This window comes from Echeneis naucrates, chromosome 7, assembly GCF_900963305.1.
Source record: "Echeneis naucrates chromosome 7, fEcheNa1.1, whole genome shotgun sequence".
NCBI classification, from domain to species: domain Eukaryota; kingdom Metazoa; phylum Chordata; class Actinopteri; order Carangiformes; family Echeneidae; genus Echeneis; species Echeneis naucrates.
Window position 1 is genome coordinate 4,690,313 of NC_042517.1, and position 23,283 is coordinate 4,713,595.

Sequence of the window (23,283 nt, forward strand, 5' to 3'; positions counted from 1 at the left end):
AACGACACAACTAAAACATTTTTCCAACTTTTCGCTTCTCCCGGGATGAACAAAACAGGTAACTGATTTCTAATGAATGAATCTGCTTCCATCTAGTGGCAAAATGATAGAAGACAATTTAGGCCAAATACATCCGAATACGTACAAGCAAATAAAGTTCTTGTTGAGTAAAGCTGATGATATCCAACATTAGATTTACGCACATTGCAGTATTAGTGTACAATTAAAGCTGCCAAAAATGTTTTCACTGCAGTAACAATGGCTTTTATTTCCAAAAACATGTTTGCTTTGAATTTTGAACTCACAACTGCAGTAAAACTTGTTAGAAAAAAAAAAAAAACAAGAAAAAACTAAATAAGGCAATGTTTTAGTTGACATAACCATCTAACAAGAGGAAACAGACATTAAAACTGGGACATTCATATATTAAAATATGATCAAATTGAACATTTCTTTAGAAATTCCTTTTTTTTTCTTCATCTAACAAATTAAGTGAAAAACAGTTCTTAAAAGAAAAGTGGGCTGTACTACTGGACCATAAAATGTGACAGCTGAGAGAGAGTCCGCACCTTCAACAATGTGTTAAACATTAAAAAAAAAACAAAAAACACAACCTGAGCAAAAATCAAAGTTAAACGGGTAAAAGTGGAGGATGACATGAACTCCGATGAACAAAATGTGGTTTGTGGTTCACGAACTGTTACAGGTCCTCATGACACAGATTAATGAAAGTAGACTACATCAAATGTTTGAGATTTGGGAATAAAATATAACTAGGCTGAAGGAACTGTCTAATGTGAACGAGACGTTAAGGCACTGAAACCCAGGACGTACGCTGGGGAGCGTTGATTCAATAATGGAAAGGAAATGTTTATACTGCTGAAAAACCTCAGTGAAAAAACAGAGATCAGACTCAAGAAGAGCACAGTATTGATGTTACACAACCCATTCAAGTGTCAGTTACTTCTTCGGTCCAAATGAAACAGGTACTGCTTAATACACCGTGCATTAACAGTAGACGTGTATTAGGCAAGCTGCTTGGCAACAACAACCGAAGTTTTACAGTGCCTGCTATTTACAGTTTTCCTGTTTTAATCAGTGGTGCATTGAGGGTGGACAAAAGGTGTCTGAAGGGATTTCTTGGTGTGTAGCAGACAAGGCTTCGTCTTACATGCAGGCACAGATGTACAGTGCCACTCGCTGGCTGTGCCATCTTCCTCTAAAACACAGCTTTAAAAGAAATCTCTTGTCTTGTCTGCTCACACCCATACAGTGGCATTGATTAAACTTTGACCTGTTCAATTTACTGTCCATAATCCTCCCTGCTTCACCCTTCAACCAACTTTGGCATACGTCCCTTTTTGTCCTTCTTCTACGTTTTTGACAGAGGTACGCGAATATCGGAGTGTTTAAACTCCGTCATCTGCAAAAAAAAACAAAACAAAACAAAACAAAACAAAAAACAAACAAACAGTCAGACAGGGAAAAAAGTATTTGTGTCACAAACCGTATGTTTTGATAAGATTGTGCAAATAGGTAAATGCCACTCACGGGTAGACGCTGCTGTGTGCTGCCTGGTGCTCTTGATTTGCAGGAAGATGGTGTACGTATCATAGGCAAACAGGAGACCAGCAATCAAGCCAAACACCTAAAAAGACAACAACTCAGGATCAGAATCACGATAATAATCTGATTTACAGACCGTGAAAAAAAAAAAGCAAGCAAACATTTTAATAGCAGTGTGTAAAACTACAGAAATGTAGACATAATAGCTCTCTTAAACTAAACCAAAGGCAGAAGAGAAAGTAGAAGAATTTCCAACCCCGTTCACACCAGAAGCTCACCTACAGTCTCATGTTGATTTTACACATATTCCAAAAATGTGGTTGTACCCATAAAAAGAATTTCAAGGCAGCATGGGTGAGCAAGCGGTACTTTCTCTTGGCCTCTCTATCACTTACTGTTGTCAGAATAAAGGCATACAAGCCCAAAAAATAATAATTACAACAAAGATTAAACTGCGATATTCATCTGTTGTTCATGCATTCAGACCCAAGCTTATATGATGCAGGTATAAATAGCTTAGGATGTATTTAAACAGACAAAGAATGCAGTGGGAGACGTAAAAACAATGAAAAATGAATGAAATGAAAATTTTAATTTTACAATAAAAACAAATATAAAATTAAATTGTCATACAATAAAAACACATTCTCACAGTTCTTTCATTTAGTTACAAAGCATTTCTCTGACAAGGAAATGGTGGAAGTCTTCTACCTTCTCCTCTTACTTTAACAGGAAGGAAGAGTGAGTTTCAATCTCAGCTTATATGCAGTACGCGATGTGATAGAGCCAGTGCGACACCAACTGACTGCTTTCATTTAGCGTTTGTGTATACGCCATACTGAAACCACCGTAGGAATATAACCTCCCACTCCTAGTAGTTTTCATATCTATAATTCAAAGACTCAGCCGTTGGTTGTCAAAACAAACAATGAAATTTGTGTAGTTATGAGCAGTTTCAGAAATGCAGTTGAGAAGTCGGGCTGAGCCAAACTGTCTTAACTGACCCCGCCTGCGATACGAGCGCCATCCCCAGAACCTCCGATGACACAAATCAGAGAAGTGATGATGTATAGGATGGCGCCAATACCAGCACGGAAAAGATCCTGCACAAAATAAAAAAGCAGAAGATGAAAGCATTGCGCAACTTCTGACACGTGTGCGTGAGCGTGGCAATACAAACAAAACACTCACACTCCAGACCCAGTTGACCACTTGGATCTGCTTGTCCAACTCCATCATGAAGATCACGAAGAAGACAATGGCGAAGACCATCTCACAGATGGCAACGGCGGAGTAGCCTCCATACCGAGAGGCAGCATAGCAGATGAGGATGATTAAACTGATCACCTGAGAGTGAGGAGAAGAGGAAGGGGAGGTGGAGAGAGAATAATTAGTATAAACGTATTACAACAGAAAAGTGACACATTCTTCCTGCGTGAGAGTTTCAAAGTCGGCAGATCAGCTGCACCTGAGAAAGGACAAGTCATCGGGCACCGAGTGGCAGAAACAGGTCTTTGTCCACTCAATAGCTGCTGCCAGTCTGATAGTAAATCACCCCGACAAGGCCAGCATTGTTCAGTTCACAATTCAACAAACACATAACATTAACCATTTCTCACACAAAGATACAAAGTAAAACTGTTGGAACACATTATTTCACACTATTTCACAATGAAGTACCACTTCTGCTGTTTTGTTGTTGGAGCTTTTTTTTTTTTATATTTTTTTTTCAAGATAATTTCCTTCCATATGAGGGGTAAAAAAAAAAAAACATGCATGTACGTATTCTTCTCAGTGAATTCCACTGAAACGCTGCCAATGTAGAAAAATCTGAAATGTATGCAGCAGCAGCCTACAGCTCAGAAGATTGCGGCTGTCAAACTTTGTGGGTAGATGCGTTCACACAACAGACATACCCTCACTGAACACTTTATTAGGAGCAACTGACTAAAGCTGGGGACGGCCTCCCTCGCTCTCAAAATAGCCTCAGTTCTTCATGGGACGGATTCCACAAAATGCTGAAAACATTCCTTTGAGACTCTGCTCTATGTTGAAGCAATTGGATCACATAATTTCTGCAGATTTCTTTCACCTACGAATCTCCTCTTCTGCTATATTTGAAAGCTGTTCTGGATTCTGTTTTGATTTTTGGTGGGGTGGGTGGCGAACTTCACTGAACTCTTTGTCACATTCATGAAATCGCCTTGGGGTGTGGTGCATTATGATGGAAGCTAGAATTAGAAGTTGGTGAATCGTGGCTATGAAGTGATGCACACGGTTAGTGACTAAGCTCGGGACAGTCGCGGCATTCAGATCCTGACTGATTGGTATTCAGGGGTGTAGATTGTGCAGAGAAAATATTCCCCACCCACCACCACCACCACCACCACCACCAGAGAGGATTGTTGACACAAGGCAGCTTGGTCCATGGATTCATGCAGTTTGAGGCCAGATTTTGTCCAAACCATGACCACCTGCTGTCTCAGGAGAAACCATTCATCTAGTCTTTAACTGTCCAGTGTTGGCGGGTTTATGTTCACTGTCCTCTCGGATTTAGGTTCCTGGCTGGGAGGAGGAACCTGCGCTGGTCTTCTGCTGCTGAAGCTCATCCACCTTAAATTTCAGCCTGGCTGTTCTCCTCTGAGCCATCTTGTTACAAACGTGTTGACAGCCACATAGCTAATCAAGCATTAATAGTTATGCCTTTGGTGTTCCTAACCTGTGTCAGCATGACTTATTGCATTACACTGCTGCCGTCTTATTGGCTGACTGCATAATTGCACGGATGAGCAGGTGTACAGGTTTTCTAATAATCTGACCTGTGAGCGTATGAAAGTTGAAAAGCAGTGCAACTTCAGGTAAAAGTCCAAAAGTCATTTCAAGCCAAGTGGTGTCCCATAAAACGCTAAATGCCATTCACATTAGTCTATTTATAACAACCAGCCTGACAAGTGAGATCATTTATTCTTGTAACAGCTCTGATTCTGATGTGTGTTTAAAAAAAGCACACTTTGCACATTGCAGTGTTTTATTCTCAGACACAGACATCTCAGCGTCAAGTCTCAAATCGCTGCAGTCTATATGATACACGCATGATGTAACTGCCTCGAGACCGAGTCCTGCATCTGTCACTGCTGCCTCCCCTCCTTTCACCCGCAAACGTTACACAAACGCACAGCCGGCCAGATGTATCAGTGGTTCATGTGTTCTCGGGACTGGCACAAACTGCCTCTGTAGAGTAGCGCGGTGGCTCACACAAAGGAGGCTCTATTCAGGCCGGAGAGCAGCCGTCACACAGAGAAACACCCACTACACAAGTCCTGAAGAACAAGAAAGGCTCTGAGATGTTGACACCTTTATGTATTCTACACAACGGCAGATGTGTTTGCATGGGTCACTTTTAAGAGGTCCCAACTAGGATCTATTCACATTAGCATAATAAGCCGCTCTTTTAAACTTACTGGATAGAAATTCTTGTGAACTGTTGGCTAATTATAGTCAGCAGGAACTTGAGAGCCAAGAGGTAGTCCGTTGTGTGGAGGCTCACCAAACAAAAACAGTTGCTAGGGAAGTGACTTACATTTTGAGGCAGTTTTTAGCACTTACTGTGGCTTACTAAAGTGTATACCATGTGTGTTCACGGCAAAATGGAAAGTTCTCCACACAACTTCTAGTAATTTCACCCCCCCCCCCCCCCCCTTCCACTTTTCCCGATTAAGAATTTCCTTAAAGTAAAAAACCAAACAGAAATGGCTTCCACTCATAAGAAAATGTGGTCACTTCATACAGTAAGGTGGAATACTGCCGCAGTGCATGACTCATCCGGATTTATCACCACTGGCTTAACTGACTCAAACACAAAGTTGCACTACATGGGTGTGACTGACCTCCATGCTGCTCTCCTGCCTCAGTATGCTTAAGTTTGGGAATTTGCTGACAGGCAGAGTAAAAAGAATGGAGAATTAGTCTACATGTCATCTGTTAGGGCCTGCCTGTCAAAACTTGTTCGCAGTGTATGAAGAATGCCATTTTTTCCTTCTGACGTTTAGGCCACAAGCTGGAGGACTTGTGTTCCCAGTTTCCAGGGTTAAACGTCCTATTTCCTATCAGATTGGGCTGAATAAGCAATAATGACATTTGACTTCCTGTTTCAGTCAACACCCTCTGCTCACTGAAAACTATTTCAGACATCTGACATCGCAGACAACTTCCTTTAGAGTAAGAGTCCCGTGTGGGCAAGGAAACAACAAACTACTGAATGTCTCCAGTGAAGCACGAAGACGTCCACACAAGAGATGTGTGCTAAGCAGTTTATGTTCCTGGGGCCAAACTTCACATGCAGCCTGGAATTTCCATTACATCCAAAAAGAGAGAAAGAGGGGGAAAAAAGAGAAAATTGAAAGTGGGTGGACCGCTGACCTCCAACATCTGAGAGGCTGCTTGATAAAGAGCTTGCTGAGTTATGATCTTGTCATGACTGACACAAAGTGCTTCCTTCAGTCTTGGAAACCGGGTGAGTATTAACACTGTTTACAATAACAGAGGCTACTGTAGGCTACTGTGAGATATGTGATAATACACCACAGTGTGTGCACAGTGGAAAAAATTATGACATTGTGGCGGGAGCGCTGGTGGTTGAGCGGTTTAGCGTGTACAATCGCAACGTTCCTGGTTCGAATCCGGCCAGGAACCTCTGCTGCAGGTCATTCCCTCTCTCTCTTGCTGCAGCCTCTCTGCCAGCTACTGACTAAGATGAAGGCATAAAAATAAAATAAATGCAGCAGTGGAAACAGTTCAGAAAACATTTACTTTTGCTAAAGTCGCACTCAATTACAAATTTCGCTGTTTTTACATAAGTAGCTGTGCTTAAAGTGTTCAGTATGAATAACTTGCTGAACGCTGCATCATTAATGTAAGTATCGGTATGGAAGTGACACCTAAATGTTGTGGCTGTCTGTGGTGGAGCTAATATTCATCATTTTGCATCATTTTGCATACTTTCAAAGCGCGTGAACATTTGATGTATTTGATGCAAAATGTAGAAGTACGGCATTTTCTTGACCAGTTATTTCTGGTCAAAATACCTCATGTGCTACGAGAACAGACCACTGTGAAATGCAAACAAAGGCGATCATGTGAGAATAATGGCCGGCGTCAGAAGGAATCAGAAGTTTTCCCACAGAGGAAGTGTCGCTGATCATTCGTGGGACGAAGGTGTTGGGTCGCTGCTTCTGCTTCTTCCTGTGTGAGCCAGATGTGCAAACAGGCAGTGCAGAGAGAGGGTGAAATCGCTTTGTGAGCCTTGATACTATCAGGAATGTGGCGGCCACTGCATTTTCTCCCCTCCCATATTTGGACTACCAACTTTCTGTGTTCAGCCCGGTAATGAGGAGGAAAGGAGTTTCCTGACAGCACTCACTGCCCTGAATTAACCCATGAGGCCTTTCCCCTGCCGCCAGCACCCAACTATTTGACACTTGGGTGCCAATTTGGCACCGAAAGGACAGATGTGACAGGTGGAAACCCTTCACCCTTCCTCATGATCCCTCAGCTCCGTGGCCGCATGCTTTTACATTCCCACCTTTAGACACCTTTAAGAGTCAGCAACCGAATCAACACGAACCATCCACAGCCTTCATTATTTACATTTTTATATTTACCATCCATGGAACATCCATTAGCTGTCAGACTTACGAGCACGTTGTTGCTGCTTTTTTATGTCTCAGCCTTATCTGGTTTAAATCGGTGAGGTGAACTTACGATTTCAGAGACGAGGATGAAGCCTTTCTGCGTCTTGGCGTAACTTTTGAACTTCTCCATGCAGCTGGCTGCGGAGTTGGCTGGATCGGCCATTCTGTGATCAGTCACTTACTGCACCGACGGTCGCTGGCTGTTTTTAAATTTCCAGAAAAGACGAGCGGTGTCTCCGTCTCGGCTGCTGCTCTGCTGGATGCTCTTATTTATTCATTTATTTATTTATTTACTCGCTCTTTCTTTTTCTCCTTCTTCTTCCAGCCGGATGAATCGAACTTCTCCGCAGAATGAGTCTCGCTGAGTGACGCCGCTCGGTGTGAGGTTCTCTCCCCCCCTGAGGGCGGAGGCCGGAGGGCGGAGCTCAGGGACTGTCTGCGGGGCGGCGGCTCCGCTTGGCCCCTGGAGGAGCCGCAGAGACTCGGGCAGCACCGCCACCACCACCTCCATCAGGGCTGAGCCGCCTTCAGGGGCCGCTCGGAAACACCACAAGAAACCTGCTGCAAAAAGTCACATCTAACAGTGTTATTATTATTATAATATTATTATGGGCATCAATAATAAAGAAAAGTAGTAACACAAACAAATACACAAATAGAAAGCAACAAAAACAATATCATGTACATGCACTGTTCTTATGTAAGCTGTACATTATTTATATTTTTCATGACACATAAGTCAATTTTATTAAGTTACTAATACAAATTTGAAAGTTATTCTCCTGCAATAAACTCCCTCAGCTTTAAGTTCTTATTTTGTTTTTTAGATAAAAGCCTCTGCTAAATAAGTAAACGGAAATTATTGTAAAAGTACATTAACTCAGATGCTGTTTTGAGAAACTCTTACATTTTTTTTTTTTTTTTTTTTTTTTTTTTTTTGTGCTAAGCTAGACCAAGGACAGTTGTAACACTTTTCTCCAATCAGGAAACACATAGAGTGGTAAAACTCATGGTGTACTTTCCCTGTTAGATGGTGTGGTTGATAACAAAAAAAAAGAGCCACATTCAGTTTTTTCCCCCCATTGCATGGCTTGATCACCAAATTTCCACCACAGCTTTAATGTTTACCTCAACAACTGCATGACAACAACTTCATGGGACTTTTTGTCTTGACTGCGCTGCACAACAAGTTTGTCACAACATTGAGCCAGCAACAAAACCTTAATGTATCACAAGAGAAATGAGTGATGAATGTTTGTGTTATTAGCTATTCAATGCCATCGCTGATCAAGGACAACATTTTGTTTTTACTGATTCGAAGTAGTCTAATCTATAATATTTCAGAAACCGAGTATGACTTTCTGTGCAGATTCAGTATCAGTTAAGTTAGTTAGAAGTAACTACAGTGGATCTACTGCCTGTTGCAGTCAGCAGCTGTGACTGCTGATAAGAAAGTGACGAATCATTACAAGAAACACATTTTCGAAAAGATGATGTCTACTTTGGAAACTTCAGTAACAAAATAATGATGTACACTGATAACATCAATCTCTTTACACATATTATGTTTGCCTTGTTGCACTGAAACCAAGTGCTACCTCAATTTTGTTGTACTTGCTATTATGACAATAAAGAGATTCTGATTCTGACATATATTAACAGCACATACGTTTCAAAAAGTAATTAGTTACAGTAACCAGGTAACTGACTTAGTAATTGAGTTACAGCATTATGAAATTGACTAGTTACCAGGGGAAGTAACTATTGAATAACAACTCCTTTTAATGTAGTACTGGAGGAATAAAAAGATTTCTTTTTTCTCTTTAATGGGATTGTAAATTCAACAATAATCATAATAAATGGGGTGAAATGGGCCCTTAATCCAATAGGACCCAACAGGAAACACTGTTCGCTCTTCCAGTTAAAACATTACCTTTGAAGTATCTTGATTAGTCATTGCTGTATTTGTGTGTGTGTGTGTGTGTGAGTGTGTGTGGAGGGGGGGGGGGGGGGTTTCTTTATCTTAGCTAACTATCATTTACTGTTCCCTCAAAACAAACAAACTAACAACATCAAATAAAACTGAAATAGTTTACTCATTACTGAAAATAGCAACAATGTTTGTGCTAACGGCAACCAATGAGATTAATTTATGACATATAATCATCACAGATGACTTCAGCACTGTTATACCCGTTGAAGCCGTTGACCTTAGCCACTGTGTCATAGTTAATAGTAATTTTTAATTCGCCTTTGAACTAGGCCAAATGGTGGGCGAAGTTGATTCTCTCTGTGACCACCGGGGAGAACCATGCTGAGTTTCACCAAAACCACAAACTGGGGCATCATAGTTTGCCTGGAGAGTGTGCAGGTTATTTTTGGATTAACATCCACTCAGCCCGTCAGACTAACCTACATATTAACCCCCAGCCGGCCTGAAATGGTGTTTAAAGGGCAAACCAAGACCTGGCTACTGCTGCCATCTACCAGAAGACTATCAAAAAAATGTTGTTTAGTCCACAAGAAAATGTTGTTAAAATATATATTGACAAAACAGATGAATAACATTTAAAACACAAGTCACCCAAGCAAAAAGAAAAAGGAAAAAAAAAAAAAAAAGACAATCCTATTAACAGAAGTGCACATTTTAACCTTCAACAGAATAATTTCAAGTTTATTTCATTTTGTTTCACATGGATCCCATATAATAAGAATACAGCAGAATTCTGGAGAGTCTTGGATATTTTTTTTCTCTGACTTATCATTATCATAAATACTAATATGTATACATCATACACAATAAACACAGCACTATCCAAAGGCGTAGAGAGTATCACAAGACATCATTCACCACTAACAACAGAGTATATTTCATTTCAGCATATTTATAAGAGCTACAATGAAAGAGCGGAAGAGATAGTGAGAGGAAAAAACAGAGATGGGGGGGGGTGACCAGAGGAAAAGAGATAGCCAGGTGCTTCTACACTGCCTGAATTAAAGAACCCTTATTTAAAAAAAATAAAATAAAATAAAACCAGTTGAACGAAGGCTCTGTAATGGATGGATATACTGGAAATAGACGACAGCTGTGGAAGCGAAACTACCAATCAACACGCATTTCTTATCATTTGGCAAACACGATCTTACATATCCAAACACAGGACTGGCAGCAGGACAGGCATATTTATATCTGGGAAGATGTAACTATTGCAGCACTTTGTGCTGTTAGTGAAATATAGCGGAGCTGCTGTATGTGGTTGTGTGCAGTATCTACAACGATGGAATCGAACATACCACAGCGTCGCGGCCTAGTCTGATGCTTCGCTGCACCTTTGAGCCTCAGCGTCTCCAATAAGTTCAGGGATGCTTTAGAATACAAAGTGTAAGATGCATGCAGTAATTTGATTTGCCTTCAGACAGAGAAGTGATAAAGAAGGATTGAGGATGCAAGAAAAGTTCATATGGAGACATATTTGCTCAACTGTGCGTCACCTTTAAAATGCACACGTACTTTATTCTCATTTACCTGGTTCATGTTGACGTGAGTTATGTGTGCGACTGATTACAGGGTGACAGAAACCATAAAAAAAAAAAAAAACTACATGACTCTGTCTCACAACTCTCTGGTCCACATAAAAAGGCGATTGAAAAAACAAGACAAGGTCCACTGACACAACCTGTTGGATGCCGTCACATAAATCTGAACAAATAAACGAACACACACGCCGCTAAAAACTGTTGTTCTCTGCCCCGACTCACAATATTCATACTGACAGCACACTATAGAGCACAGCAAAATGTGAGATGCTACCATGCTCACTAATTTTCTTAGCCTTATATGCTATTTTTGATTTTGTATGTCAGGATTTAAAATGTTCTGCGTATCACGAGAGTTTATCCTCTCTCCACGTGGATATTTGATTGAAAAAAAAAATATATAAAAACATAAATAAAGTTGAAACTGACTACTTATAACCATGTTTTATCATCTATTCACTTCAACCACTATATATTACGCTTTCTCAGCTCACTTTGTATATCAAGAAATCTCTTCACGTTTCCCCTTCGACACTTGCCATCACATGAGAAAATGGAAAAAAAAGTAGAAAGATGTTCACAGATTTGAGATGAATACATAAAACCATCGTTGGAGCGAGACTAACTGAAAGGAACCGAAGGAAAAAGGCTAAGCTATGTGAGCTCCTAAACAGAACCAAAGTAAATGCAATTGAATAACTCTGTGCTCAACATTTGTTGTATAACAACTAATATGGAGTGCACAATTATTCAACTGTGTACATATAATCATATATAATCAGCATGTTGATATTTACACAGCACAAACAAATACATTCTCCCATGTTAAATATAACTACAATTTTTTTTCTTCATAAATGTCTTTTCCGTTACAAGATTTCTCTTAAATGTTCGTCAACGAATGTTTTGGTATTTGTATTCAAGTTTTTCTCGTATAACCAAACAGACAATCCTCTGTTGTCTTCTACAGTTAAATACATCACGAGAATAAACATCATGTTACAGCAAAGACCCATTTCCCACTTTTTTTTTTTTTTTTTTTAAATACCCCTCGCCCCACAGATCCTGCTCCCCAGTGGTGTTTCCCCTCCCCAGGTCCCGCCAGTTTCTGCCCACCATGCCTCCATCTCTCCGCCTGTCAACTCACAGATACACAAACAGACAAACAGAGGAGTGTGGAAATGCAGGTGGTGGTCAAGAGCCACACTCCAAAATGACGAGATTACCCTGGAAAGAGAGGAAAAACAGAGGGGAGGAAAACTGGATTAATTAAAAGTGACGATGACATTCACGTTTGAATCACAGAGCGCGCCCACTTTGAGATGATATTCAGTAAGTGCTACTTGATATTGTATATATTTATTCACGCAACATGTAATACGTGTCAGTGTTGTGTATGTTATGTAATAAATTATGTAACATGGAAAAGCTCGAAGTTATTAGAGCAGGGATACAAACAGAAATTTCAAGCTGCTGTTTCTCTGTACCAACAGATGATCGACAACCATCAGAGTGATCGTCTATCGTTTTTCTCTTCGTCAGTGTCAAGATGCACCTCCCACTTTAAACCAGTGAGGACAGGAGAGAGAAACGCCTTTCGCAGATTATTATGTGGCCATGTAAAATCTTCATGTAGAAGGCAGATTGAAAAAAGTAACCGAATGCAGTCAGATTCAGTATTATTCAGTACTCTTATGGCAACAAAGCTTTACACCAAGGAGCTCGTTAACTTAATGATTTTTTCATTTTTCACAGGAACTCATGGAACCCGAGTGTAAATACAGCAGCGTGTGACTCAATGTTCCAGTATTAAACTTCTTATTTAGAATAAAAGTGATTATACGTGCTGTTCTCACCCTTGCGTTGAAGTTACGAGTCATTGCAATTAACTGAATAACAAAACGTAAATAAATATAACATGTATGTGAATAAATCTTAGCCACATAACTGCCACTGTAAAAGGGTGATGTGACGTCGTGCCAGTTTCACCTCCGCCACTCAGCATACAGCTGTTGTTCCAATGAACATCAGCCCTGCTCAGCAACAAATGTGAATAATGGTTGTTTTTAAAGGATAAGCCCAGATATTTGTCAGGTATATTGTCTGTGTATAAGAGAACACTATTATTGCGTGGAAAGAGTTTGGAGTTGTGGTGATGTTTGCTTTCATCTGGGCAGATCGTGGTTAAGTACCTCCTAACTCAATTTCAGTGCAAATGATGGGACACAAAATCCACACACACGATATAACATAAATATATATAAATATATATACGTATATGCTGCTGGAAGGTCTTCAACGTTGTTTTACAGTTAGAGCCACTGATAGGGGTTTGAGTACAGAAACTCCTTTTTGCGATTTTCTTTGGATCGAAACACAAAGGAGGGGATTTCATCAGAAAAAGCCAATTTTGAAGACGCACACACGATTTGCAAAAGTCCAATTGAAAAATTTGCACACTCTGAGTTGAGAAGAAATGAATCGCTTCATGGTTCTGCTCACCTCTTCCTCTTTCTAAATACAATGTCAGATTTTGTCCCTAAAATAGTTGGAGTAATTGTATTTTACTGTAACAGGAAGGCTCAGTCCGGTTATTTGCTCTGCTGAGCAATAAGCTGGCGGTGATCAGCATGCCTTCATGCTGTGAGCAGCGAACTGTTGGGCCAGACGTTACTATGCATCCATATTTGAATATCATTCAAGGGAGCAAAGAGGCTCAGGAAGAGGTTTGTTTGTCATTTGCATAGCAATAATACTTTAACTCGTACTGGCTGACCAAAATAGCAACATTGAAGTTCAGCTGATTTTCAGCAGACGTTGTAAACTGAGTGAATACGGTGCTGTTGTTTTTCTTTTTACAGCTACAATATGTGCTCACAGTCAAAATATATAAATATCAGATCACTGTGATGTTTATAATGAAGTCCATCTACTCACCATCCTGCAGCTGTGGTGTGGCTGGACAAGCTCACATTTGATTAGAGTAGGAGGTGGGCTGTTGCTCATAGCCCTGGTTGTAGCCTCCATCCTCATTGTAGCCTCCCTGCTGGCTGTAGTCGGGCTGGTAGCCTCCCTGGGAGCCGGCGTAGGGGTCCTGCTGACCGTAGCCTCCCTGCCCAAAGGAATCGGGGGCGGGCTGCTTTTCCTGCGATGGGGCGTACGTTCCGGCGAATGAAGCCAACCAGCCGGTCTCCTTGAAGACGAACCACAGGTTTCCTACCCACAGGATCAGGTTGATGAAGCCAAAAGCCTGCAGAGCAGAGAGGAGATCAGCATTTGTTCTAACAATAATTTAGGGCTTCCTCTTCTCCTATTAAGATCTAAGCCAAATTTGTCCGGACCGAAGCATCTAGGACTCACCACAGAGGTGTTGAGGCCGGAGACCTTGGGGTCGTAGATCTCACGGCAGCGGTTATCAGGTTCCTCACAGGCGGAAATGAGAGTGATGACCTTCTCTGGATCGGTGTTGGTTTTCACATCTGACAAGCCTTTTGCCCAAGCACATGAAGACACCAGCCACATGAAGGCGAATATCGCCGTCACAACAAAGTCCTGGGAATCAACAAGGCAAGATAATCGCTTTTATCACTAATACCTGCTGACTCTTCACTGAAAGTCTGTACATGAAGATAAAGGAAAAGGAAACTCACGATCTGAGCCCCTTTGTTGTTTTCACGGTACTTCTCCAAAATGAAACAGTATACAGAGAGGGCTGCCATGGAGTAGAGGAAAGAGAAGACACCGATGGTGACGAAGAACTCAGCCGAGGAGGAATAGTCTCCGACCAGGAACAGACGCTCTGGGTTCCCTCCCTTACAGGTGGGTGCATCAAAGTAAACCTGATGGAGCCTTCGAACATCGAGAGAGACAGACATGAGAGACGGAAGAGCAAGAGGAGCTCAAAGATAAAGACATAGTTATATTAGTTATTTTAGATTTTTTTTTTTTTTCTGACCTTTTTTCTAAAATTTTAAGGGTTAAGGGCGAAGTCTGCCATTAAGAAATGCTTTTATTCTTTTTCTGGCAAGATTCAGATTCTGACAAATATGAAGGAAACATTAACATTAAACATTAGTTTCACATGGTACAAAGGGGAAACAAGGGGATAGACACCTAACAGAATCTCTACGGGTCACTAATCAACATGTGACAACTCATTTGTTTAACCCACATATGATTTTTATACCTTGGCAGACTATTTTATCAAATGCAAAATGACAAAGTGCTCAATCTGGCCAATGTCCAAAATATCATCAGTATGCTACTGTATATATAGAAAATCAGACAGCTAAGCTAACAATTGTATACATGGTGGATGCATATATGTTCATTTTCAAGGTCAAACAATGTATATTTATACAGAAATGCACTTTGCTAATAATAAGACCATAAGATGGAGAGCTGAGACAAATAATCAAACTTTAAAATGAGGTCCTCAGGCTGTGCGCTGAATGTGGATCTACGGTTATATCATGAAGAATTGATACCTGAATGGATATTCAAATTCTACTTCGATGCCCAGGTCACTCTCCGACCGGTTTTTACACTCCACGCTCATCTTGAACATGCCAGAGTAACTGCCACATGTCGAGAAGGCGAAGATTGCAAAGATCTGCAGGAGAAAGATGAGAAAGGAGACGAATTAGGTAAACTGTGGAAAAATAGAGAGAAACAGAGATTTTTATGTCACGCTCCTCCATGACTCATTGATCATACACAGCGTCTGTTCGAGTGATGTAACGGTGTAAACAAACAGCTCCACTGTAAATCAGGCGACAGCGCCGGTTCTGCTGAAAGATGCAGACTCCGCTCTCACCACCTGCAGCGTCTCAAGCTGACTGACATCTCCACCAATCACGGTGAGCTGCTGAAAAACGCACACAGAGTGCAAATCAATGCACCGTTTTCACCACGTTACGCAGCAAGGCCTGCACCTGTTGCCATGGTTACTGCTCCACTTAGTTGATGTGGCTTCTTCGAGTAATTTTTTTTTTTTTTTTGGTGGTAAAATAGGGATGTGTCACACGTTCAGAGTCTGTTAGTTCAGGAACCAACAGCTCAGCTCATGCCTATAATCACGTAAACACCACAGACATGCATACAGATACACACTCACTCTCTCTGTCTCTCTCACACACACACACACACACACACACACACAACAGATTAGACGCATCAGACTATTTTTACCACACCCTCCCCTCGCTGCAGGCCAGATCCGATTGGATGGAAAATCCAGCTATTAATCTGACTGAGGTGCTCTACCATCTGTCACCAAATACTCAACTACAAGCGATTGTATAGCCAGTCACACACACAAACACACACGTACTCACAATCCCAGCCACACCCGCACACGTGAGCTTGTACACACACATACACAAAGGAATGTCACCTCCCTCTTAACTCCAGTCTTCTAGTTCAGTCTACCTGCTGCAGGAACCAACACAGTAAACTATTTACAGTAATCTTTCAGCTGAAGTGAGGACGAGGCTCTGTGGCCTAAAGTGAATTCATGCGGATCACTTTTACTCATTCTGCTTTTCTTCTAATGGTCTGTTTTATCTGTGAGCTCTGCTCCCATCGTCTTTAAGATGTTTGTGTTCTCTTATAGGCAAAATGCCCCTTAAAACATTTTAGTAATCAACACAAATAACCATAGATGCAATGAAAGTGCAAAAATCAAGTCATTTTCTTTCTGGAGGGTAAATTTGGGGTTAAAATACACCATAAAATAGAAAAAATGTCATTCCATTTTCATAATGTTCATTGGAAATGTAGAAAGCAATCAAACCTTTAGCTCATTTAAACTTCACTCTGCTTTAAGGGCTACATGCATGAATTAAAAATGGACATTCGCTGTCATGATCAAAAATGGTCTAAACTCAAATGGGTGAGTTCTGTTTTGTGCAGCATTTCCTGTTTGAAGCCAAAAGTAGAGTAACAGCATATAATCCTGCAGCAGCAGCAACTGATCAATACCTACAGCATGTGTAATGTATCACCCTTGCAGCATTGGCACAATCCTTCACACGGTGTGTATTATGATGTATTTAATATGCCTTGTTTTGTTTTCATTAGCTGACTCATGGTAGTAGCCGTTTTGATTAATGAGACCATTCAAAGGTTTTAGCGCTCCCACCGAGCACATCATTCTCTCACTGACCCTCTGAGATGGTGTGGAGTTCAGGTTTCACAAGACAGATCAATATGGAGATCAACATTTAGTGCTGGGGCACCAAATGAGGGATTCCTGCCTCCTTCTTCTTCTGCACAGACATTTTGAAGATAGAGAAAACTCCCTCTAATGAGAAAAAAATAATCTCTTCAAGCCTCACTGAGTCATCCTGCAGTGATTTGAATCACACTCATATACGAGAAATTAACTGAGGGAACAGTGTGTTTACTTCGAAATGGAAATGCGGCTTTTTAGGACGTGGTTTTAAAATAAAATACGGGCCCTGGTGTAAAATAGGTTTAAATGTAGGACTCATTCATCATGTTTGTGTATTTAAATATAATGAGACACGTAAATATAAGTAAAGAGTCGCTCGTGCGCTACCAGCTAATGTCGGCATGGATGGATGTCTGCCATCTTACTTTCGTGTGCTAGCATGCTAACATTAGCCTAAACACAGAGCACAACCGGGACTGATAGAAATCGACAGTTCACAGCCTACCAATAGTTTTGAGGCATTTTACTCAACAACTCAAGTGTCAGGCAGCAGAGGACAATGGATAGGATCAACGCGGGTTAATCCCAGATTCACTGTGTCGGAGCCACGAATGTCACGTAATTTAGTGTCAATCCCTCTGATGTTTCTTGGGATATTTCAGTGTAGGCCGAAGTGTTGGGCTGACCGATGCTGCCACCACCTACGAGTCACACCACGGGCAGTAAAGCAGGATAACAGGATGTCAAAAGAAGGCACAGTGATATAATGGAGAGCTTTACTTCTCCGGTGACAGATGAGTGGAAGGAGGGGTGATGGAGGAGGAAGAGAGGCGCAGTCGGACTGAGAAAAGAAATAGTGGCACGCTGAGTGTTCGGCGCCATGGCAACGCTGCTGGCAGCATCGCACAGTGAGGAGGCAGAGGCTGGTTTCTACCCGGCCCGGTATGCTGGGCGGTTGTCAGCGCGTCTGTGCTGAGAAGATACACAATCTGACGTGCTCAGACACAAACAATCTGTCTGCTTCTCTCCCGTCTGCCTCTCTTTCTGTGTCTCCTGCTGCGAAAACAGATCTGCATACCTATACCACACAGTGGATAATGAAATACATTTAACACCTTTAATCACCTCATTCATCGACATAAAATCAGCGCTCTGTGATGATATTCAGTACCTTCAAATTTGCGAGTCCATACGCAGCTAAAACTGTGAAATCGGGCTTTATTGTAAAATTCCTTTATAGTATCTGTGTTCAGACAGAAAAGCTCTCTCATCTCTCATATATAAGGCTGTATAGCGTTATATACAGCATGCAGTACTATATATAACACACACACACATGCCAGCTTATGGCCAAAAGCACAAAAGTGCAAAAAATAAACACAAGCTGTGTTAGCTTTCACGGGAGGTTCTGAAGTAATAACCACAGAGAGCGTATGTACAGCAAAAGCCCCCTGAGGTACAACTAAATCAACAGCCTTTATTCCACGTTCGGGACTGCACCAAAGTGAATAAGGCTCTTACTTCGTGTTCTCACAAACAGCCCTATCTGTCTTGTCGGGTGTGAGTCAGAGAGTGAAATTTGAATGCTGATGAAATTCAACATAGCAGTGCTATCCTGTAGCAGCAGCAGCAGGAGTGCTGTTTGCATACTGCTCTGCATCAGCTGGATTTGGGAACTCAATGTCTCCGCGCGTCCGTCAAATCTGGGCTATGTAAGCACTATTCCCCAGAGAGGAAGAGAAAAGGAGGTGGGGTGATGTGGAGAGGAGTGCTACATGATTCCCTCATACCTTGGATGACGTTTGAATCTGACATATTCAGTGAAAACTTGCACTCAGGAGTTTTCACTCAATGATGTAACGTTCATGCTCAGAGCTAGAAAACAAGATCTCACACCATCAACCCACACGACTGCTTCACACTTCATTTTCAGACGCTTTCATCTCATTGCTCACTGCTGACGAAGAGCTGCTTTTGTATTTTATTTTATCGATTGTGCACATGCAAGCTGCCAAAAAAAAAAAAATAAATAAAAATAAACAGGTCTCTTTCTATTTTACACTAGATTTTCTTTCCCTGCATCTTTCTTCAGAAAGTGGAAAAATACTTTTGAGGGGTGGCTCCTCGCTCCCCTCCCTAAAAAACACTGTGTTGCTGGTGAAGCATGCCCATATTAATCCAGAAAGAGCAGCAGCTCCTCCTCTAGTCTGACGCCGAGGAACGCAGGCCCTCTGACGGATGATTCATGGGCCCTGGCTTCCTGAGCGGGGCTGCTGATTGGTGGTTGGCTCGCTGTGACCCAGGGAGGCAGTGATGAGGTGCTGGCACACTCAGACAGCTCCAGGGAAGGACTACAGAGTCATGCAGTACACTCATGCCACTGACTGTTCAATGGCATATCTGCAGAACTCATTACGGAGCGGGACTGATTTGGCATGCTTGTTTTCGTCTGGGCTGTGTTATGTTCTCAGGCTGAGGAGCAGGAGCGCAGCTAAGAATTACGAGGCCTGTGCTCAAGACAGGCACCCGACTCCCATCCCCCCACCTCCACAATTTGCTTCTATCAGCCCTCCTGAGATTTGCAGTGTATGCATATATTTAATGATCAATTACAAGGAGAATACAGCTACAATTGTATTTAAATAGTGCTACAGCTGCTGATTATTTTGTGACTAATTGTTAGACTGACTTTCCACAGCCCAAGGTGACCTCCTCAGGTAGCTTGTTTTGTCAGCGCATCAGCTGCCTGTAACTACTTATTTAGCACATATCTAAGGAAAAGTTTCAAATCGTCACATTTTAGAGGCCAAAACTGGCATTTTTTTTTTTTAATCATAATATATTTTTCTTTTTTGCCCAAGCAATTTTGATCAGTATCAGATAACAGTGACCGTGTTTGTACTTCAGAACATCACACCAGATCTTTAACACAACAGAACAGAAAAGAACAGACACTTGACTTCACACATGTGAGAGAGCATCTCTTAGCTGCAGGGCCTGCACGGGTAATTAGTAGCACTATTCCCACACTGTGGTGCCCCAGCTGTTGAGAAAAAAACTGCAATAAAGAAGCACTGCTGTTAAGCCTGCAGCCTGGGCATGCTGCTGCTGCTGCTGCTGTGTAGAAGTACAACATAACACGATATGCTCGACCATTTGACAATAGTATGTGCAGTCTTTAACGAACCTTTAAAAATGATCCCAAACAGGGTTACATGATTTAAAGGTTGCAACTAACATGGTGTCACTGTGAATTTTGATCGATTTGTTTGGTCTACAACAGTCTAATTTGTGTCATCGTGTTGATTACTTTGTCCAGTCAACAAACCAAACCCCAACGATATCAAGTTGATGCCTAAACAAGAAAAAGAAAAGCTGTAACTTCAAAACTGAGAGGCTGTGGCATCCGAAGAATTGATTGAATTAGTAAAGGTGTTTCTACCTAAACTGGAGGTGGATGCATTTATCAGTAAAAACTGTAAAAATCTGTTATTGTTTCCTGTCAGATAGGATACAAATATTCTAACAGGGACTATTTAATGATGGTACGTCTCTCTCTCTCAAAAAAAAAAAACAAAAAACCTTCCTCTGTAAATTGGAAGATTTACAGCTGCTTCTCCTCCTGGATGAGCTGGCTCCATTATCAGCTGTGTCGTAATAAATTGCTTTAACATGCAGAAGTCACGGCCTCTGAGGAGCATTTGACGAACTGTCATTATATTCCTTGGTGAACTGAAACCATGTTACTACAGCAGTGATGTAACACATCCTGCGGGTGTTTCCTGCTCAGGACATGGTGGGGCAGTGTCATCATCACTTCCACCATCTCAATGCTAGCCTCATTCTTTCAATGCACAAGTCACAGAGTAATTATTAGACTTGCGGTGGAGTTCATGTTGAAAAAGAAAAGCATATTAAGGAAAAAAAAAAAAGTATTCTGCTGTAAAGCTTCTTTTCTGACTGTACAGTCACATCTATTGTTAACTTCCATGCAGCTGTATGACCTCTGTGTTTCAGAAGGTCACAAATCTGTCAGTAAGAGACACGTCATCATCGTTTTACGCAAACAGTAAGAGCCTTTTATTCCTTTATCAGTATCATTGCATTATTAGCATTGTCGAATTAGCTTATAAAATATTGATGCATTAGTGCTGCTTCAAAATACGGAAGAGAAAAAAAGGCAAACCATGACTTACCCACTGAAGTACTTTTATAAATCCCAATGGCTGTTTGACTACCGTGAACTGCCCTTGGGCCACCAACTGTGAAAACATAAACATCAGAAAATCAGCTCTGGATTTTTGTCATAGAGGAGAACGCCAGGCCAGGCGGGTTGTTGTTGTTGTTGATGATGATGATGATGATGATGATGATTAAAGACCCTCAGCCTCCTACCCCACAGCAGGTCGGGGCCTACTGCTGGCAGCTGCAGGTGTTTATTTGGCAAATATTTGTGAGTAAAGTGAGTCAGCTGTCACAGCCGGCGGCTTTCATGGCCTCTGATATGCTGCCTTTCTACAGTGTATGTCATTTTGATATGAGCTTCAAATGCTATCAAAAGCTCAGTGTGTGTGTTAGAAAGAGAAAGAGAGCGAGAGAGAGAGAGAGAGAGAGAGAGAGGGAGAGAGAGGGAGATCCTGCCTGTATTACAATTACACAAAGCTGATTAACTCTCCTGTGCTCTCTTGCTCTACACTTCACAGCAGCTCTTTATTTCTCTCTGTGTATGTATATATATATATATGTGTGTGTGTGTGTGTGTGTGTGTCATCTGTGAGAAAGCTGTGCAGCCCGGGGAGAGAAAAGGTGGAGGCATTTGTGCGCAGGTGAATGCGACACCGCAAAGAAGGCGGCGTGTCTCTGCGTGCATCAATAAATGGCCGCGCAGGATGGAGGATGAGCGTAAACCTGCCCGGAGCTCGGCTGCGGGGGGCCAAACACCATATTAAAGCATGACGCGACTGAAATAATAGGCATCGGGCCCGGGGCCCTGCAGGGCGACAAAGCCTGCGGACCTCCCATCCCTGACGGATGAGCTGTGTGCCGTCCCTCAGTCGGGCCTACTGCGGCTCCACGAAAACACCGAGGGCCTTAGAAATAAAGCTGATTCCCGTTTGTTATCTTAGCAACAGCAGCATCATCACCGAGGGCCGGGCAATCGGAATCAATTAGCCGGATCTCTGGAGATAACAGATGCATCCTGTCTTTGGTTTGTTGCATGTCATTGTCAGCACATCCTACACGTTTTTCTTTTTATTTATTTATTTTTTTTATTTTATTTTTTTTGTTTGAGAGAGGCTGCTGTCAACGGACCTCTCCATCACATCGACTGCAGCATCTATAGTGGAAAACGGAAAACGATCAGATGATGCAGCTCCGTCGTGCTCTGCCTTTGCATTTTGGGATTTAAAAAAAAAAAAAAAAAGCAACAACAACACTAAACCAAACAAACAAACAAATTTGACTATTTCTTCAAAGGCTCGAAAACGCGGCGTTAAATCCGTCAATTTCTGCAGTTTGGGCCTAAAATAAAACACCTTCATGCCAGCGCACGACAAATGGAAATAAGGAAAAACAAAATTACATCAGGCAGCAAACCGAATTAGAATAAAACAGATAATTTCTTTCCCCAAAGCCCTTACCTGGTTTACCACATCCATCTTGGCCGCTTACTCGCTGATAAGAGGATCAGAGGGGCGGAGGGAGGGAGGCGTCTCATCCGGAACAGCCCAGGGGAGGAAGACGTCCAGGAGGAAGAGCCGGACTGCGTCACGAGCTAGTGTGGAGGACGTGGAAGCGTCGTGACGTCAGGACACCCGATGGACGTGGAGTAGCCGCGGGAGGTGGAGTGGGAAGAGGAGGGGGGGGGGGGTTGTCCAATCAGAGCGCAGCTTTATTCTACGGGGAGATCGCCCGCAGGGGGGTTATGAAGAGAAGAGCAGCTTGGAGACCTTGCACGCCTTAGTAGACATGGAGGAGAGATGTTTTTTTTGTTTAAAGGGGGGAGAAATAAAAAGGTCAGTGAACATGCTGCTCTTTATTAGCGACACAGCAACATCACCTGACATCAACACAAGCAGTTGTATTTTTAGAGGAAGACATTTTCTCTTCCATCACTGTTAACTCTACACCAAGCAAGCCGGGTCCGAGTTCAGGGGGAGTTCAAACCCTCTAGGCCACACAAAGAGCGTCAGACAATGAACGCACAGCGTGGATGTGGCTCTGATCAACAAATACACAAATGATTGTTTTGCATGCTTGTTGTTTTTCTTTTCTATGAAAGGAGAAGTGAAACCCAGATGTTGCCCATCTGCC

General features: G+C 42.0%; 2 protein-coding genes across 2 annotated transcripts; both read right to left on the reverse strand.

The window, feature by feature from the left end:
- Positions 1 to 239: 239 nt before the first annotated feature.
- Positions 240 to 7,660, reverse strand: plp2b (proteolipid protein 2b). The gene is made up of 5 exons (XM_029506465.1): positions 7,327 to 7,660; positions 2,758 to 2,913; positions 2,571 to 2,669; positions 1,552 to 1,648; positions 240 to 1,423 (listed from the first exon to the last, which is right to left on the reverse strand). The coding sequence occupies exons 1-5, from the start codon at positions 7,417 to 7,419 to the stop codon at positions 1,410 to 1,412; spliced, it is 459 nt and encodes a 152-aa protein (XP_029362325.1). The 5' UTR covers positions 7,420 to 7,660; the 3' UTR covers positions 240 to 1,409.
- A 4,224-nt stretch (positions 7,661 to 11,884) lies between these two features.
- sypb (synaptophysin b) lies at positions 11,885 to 22,722 on the reverse strand. The gene is made up of 7 exons (XM_029506755.1): positions 22,611 to 22,722; positions 21,165 to 21,230; positions 15,281 to 15,405; positions 14,444 to 14,642; positions 14,154 to 14,345; positions 13,731 to 14,043; positions 11,885 to 12,020 (listed from the first exon to the last, which is right to left on the reverse strand). Exons 1-6 carry the CDS (start codon positions 22,626 to 22,628, stop codon positions 13,762 to 13,764), a joined length of 882 nt encoding a protein of 293 aa, XP_029362615.1. The 5' UTR covers positions 22,629 to 22,722; the 3' UTR covers positions 11,885 to 12,020; positions 13,731 to 13,761.
- Positions 22,723 to 23,283: the final 561 nt, after the last annotated feature.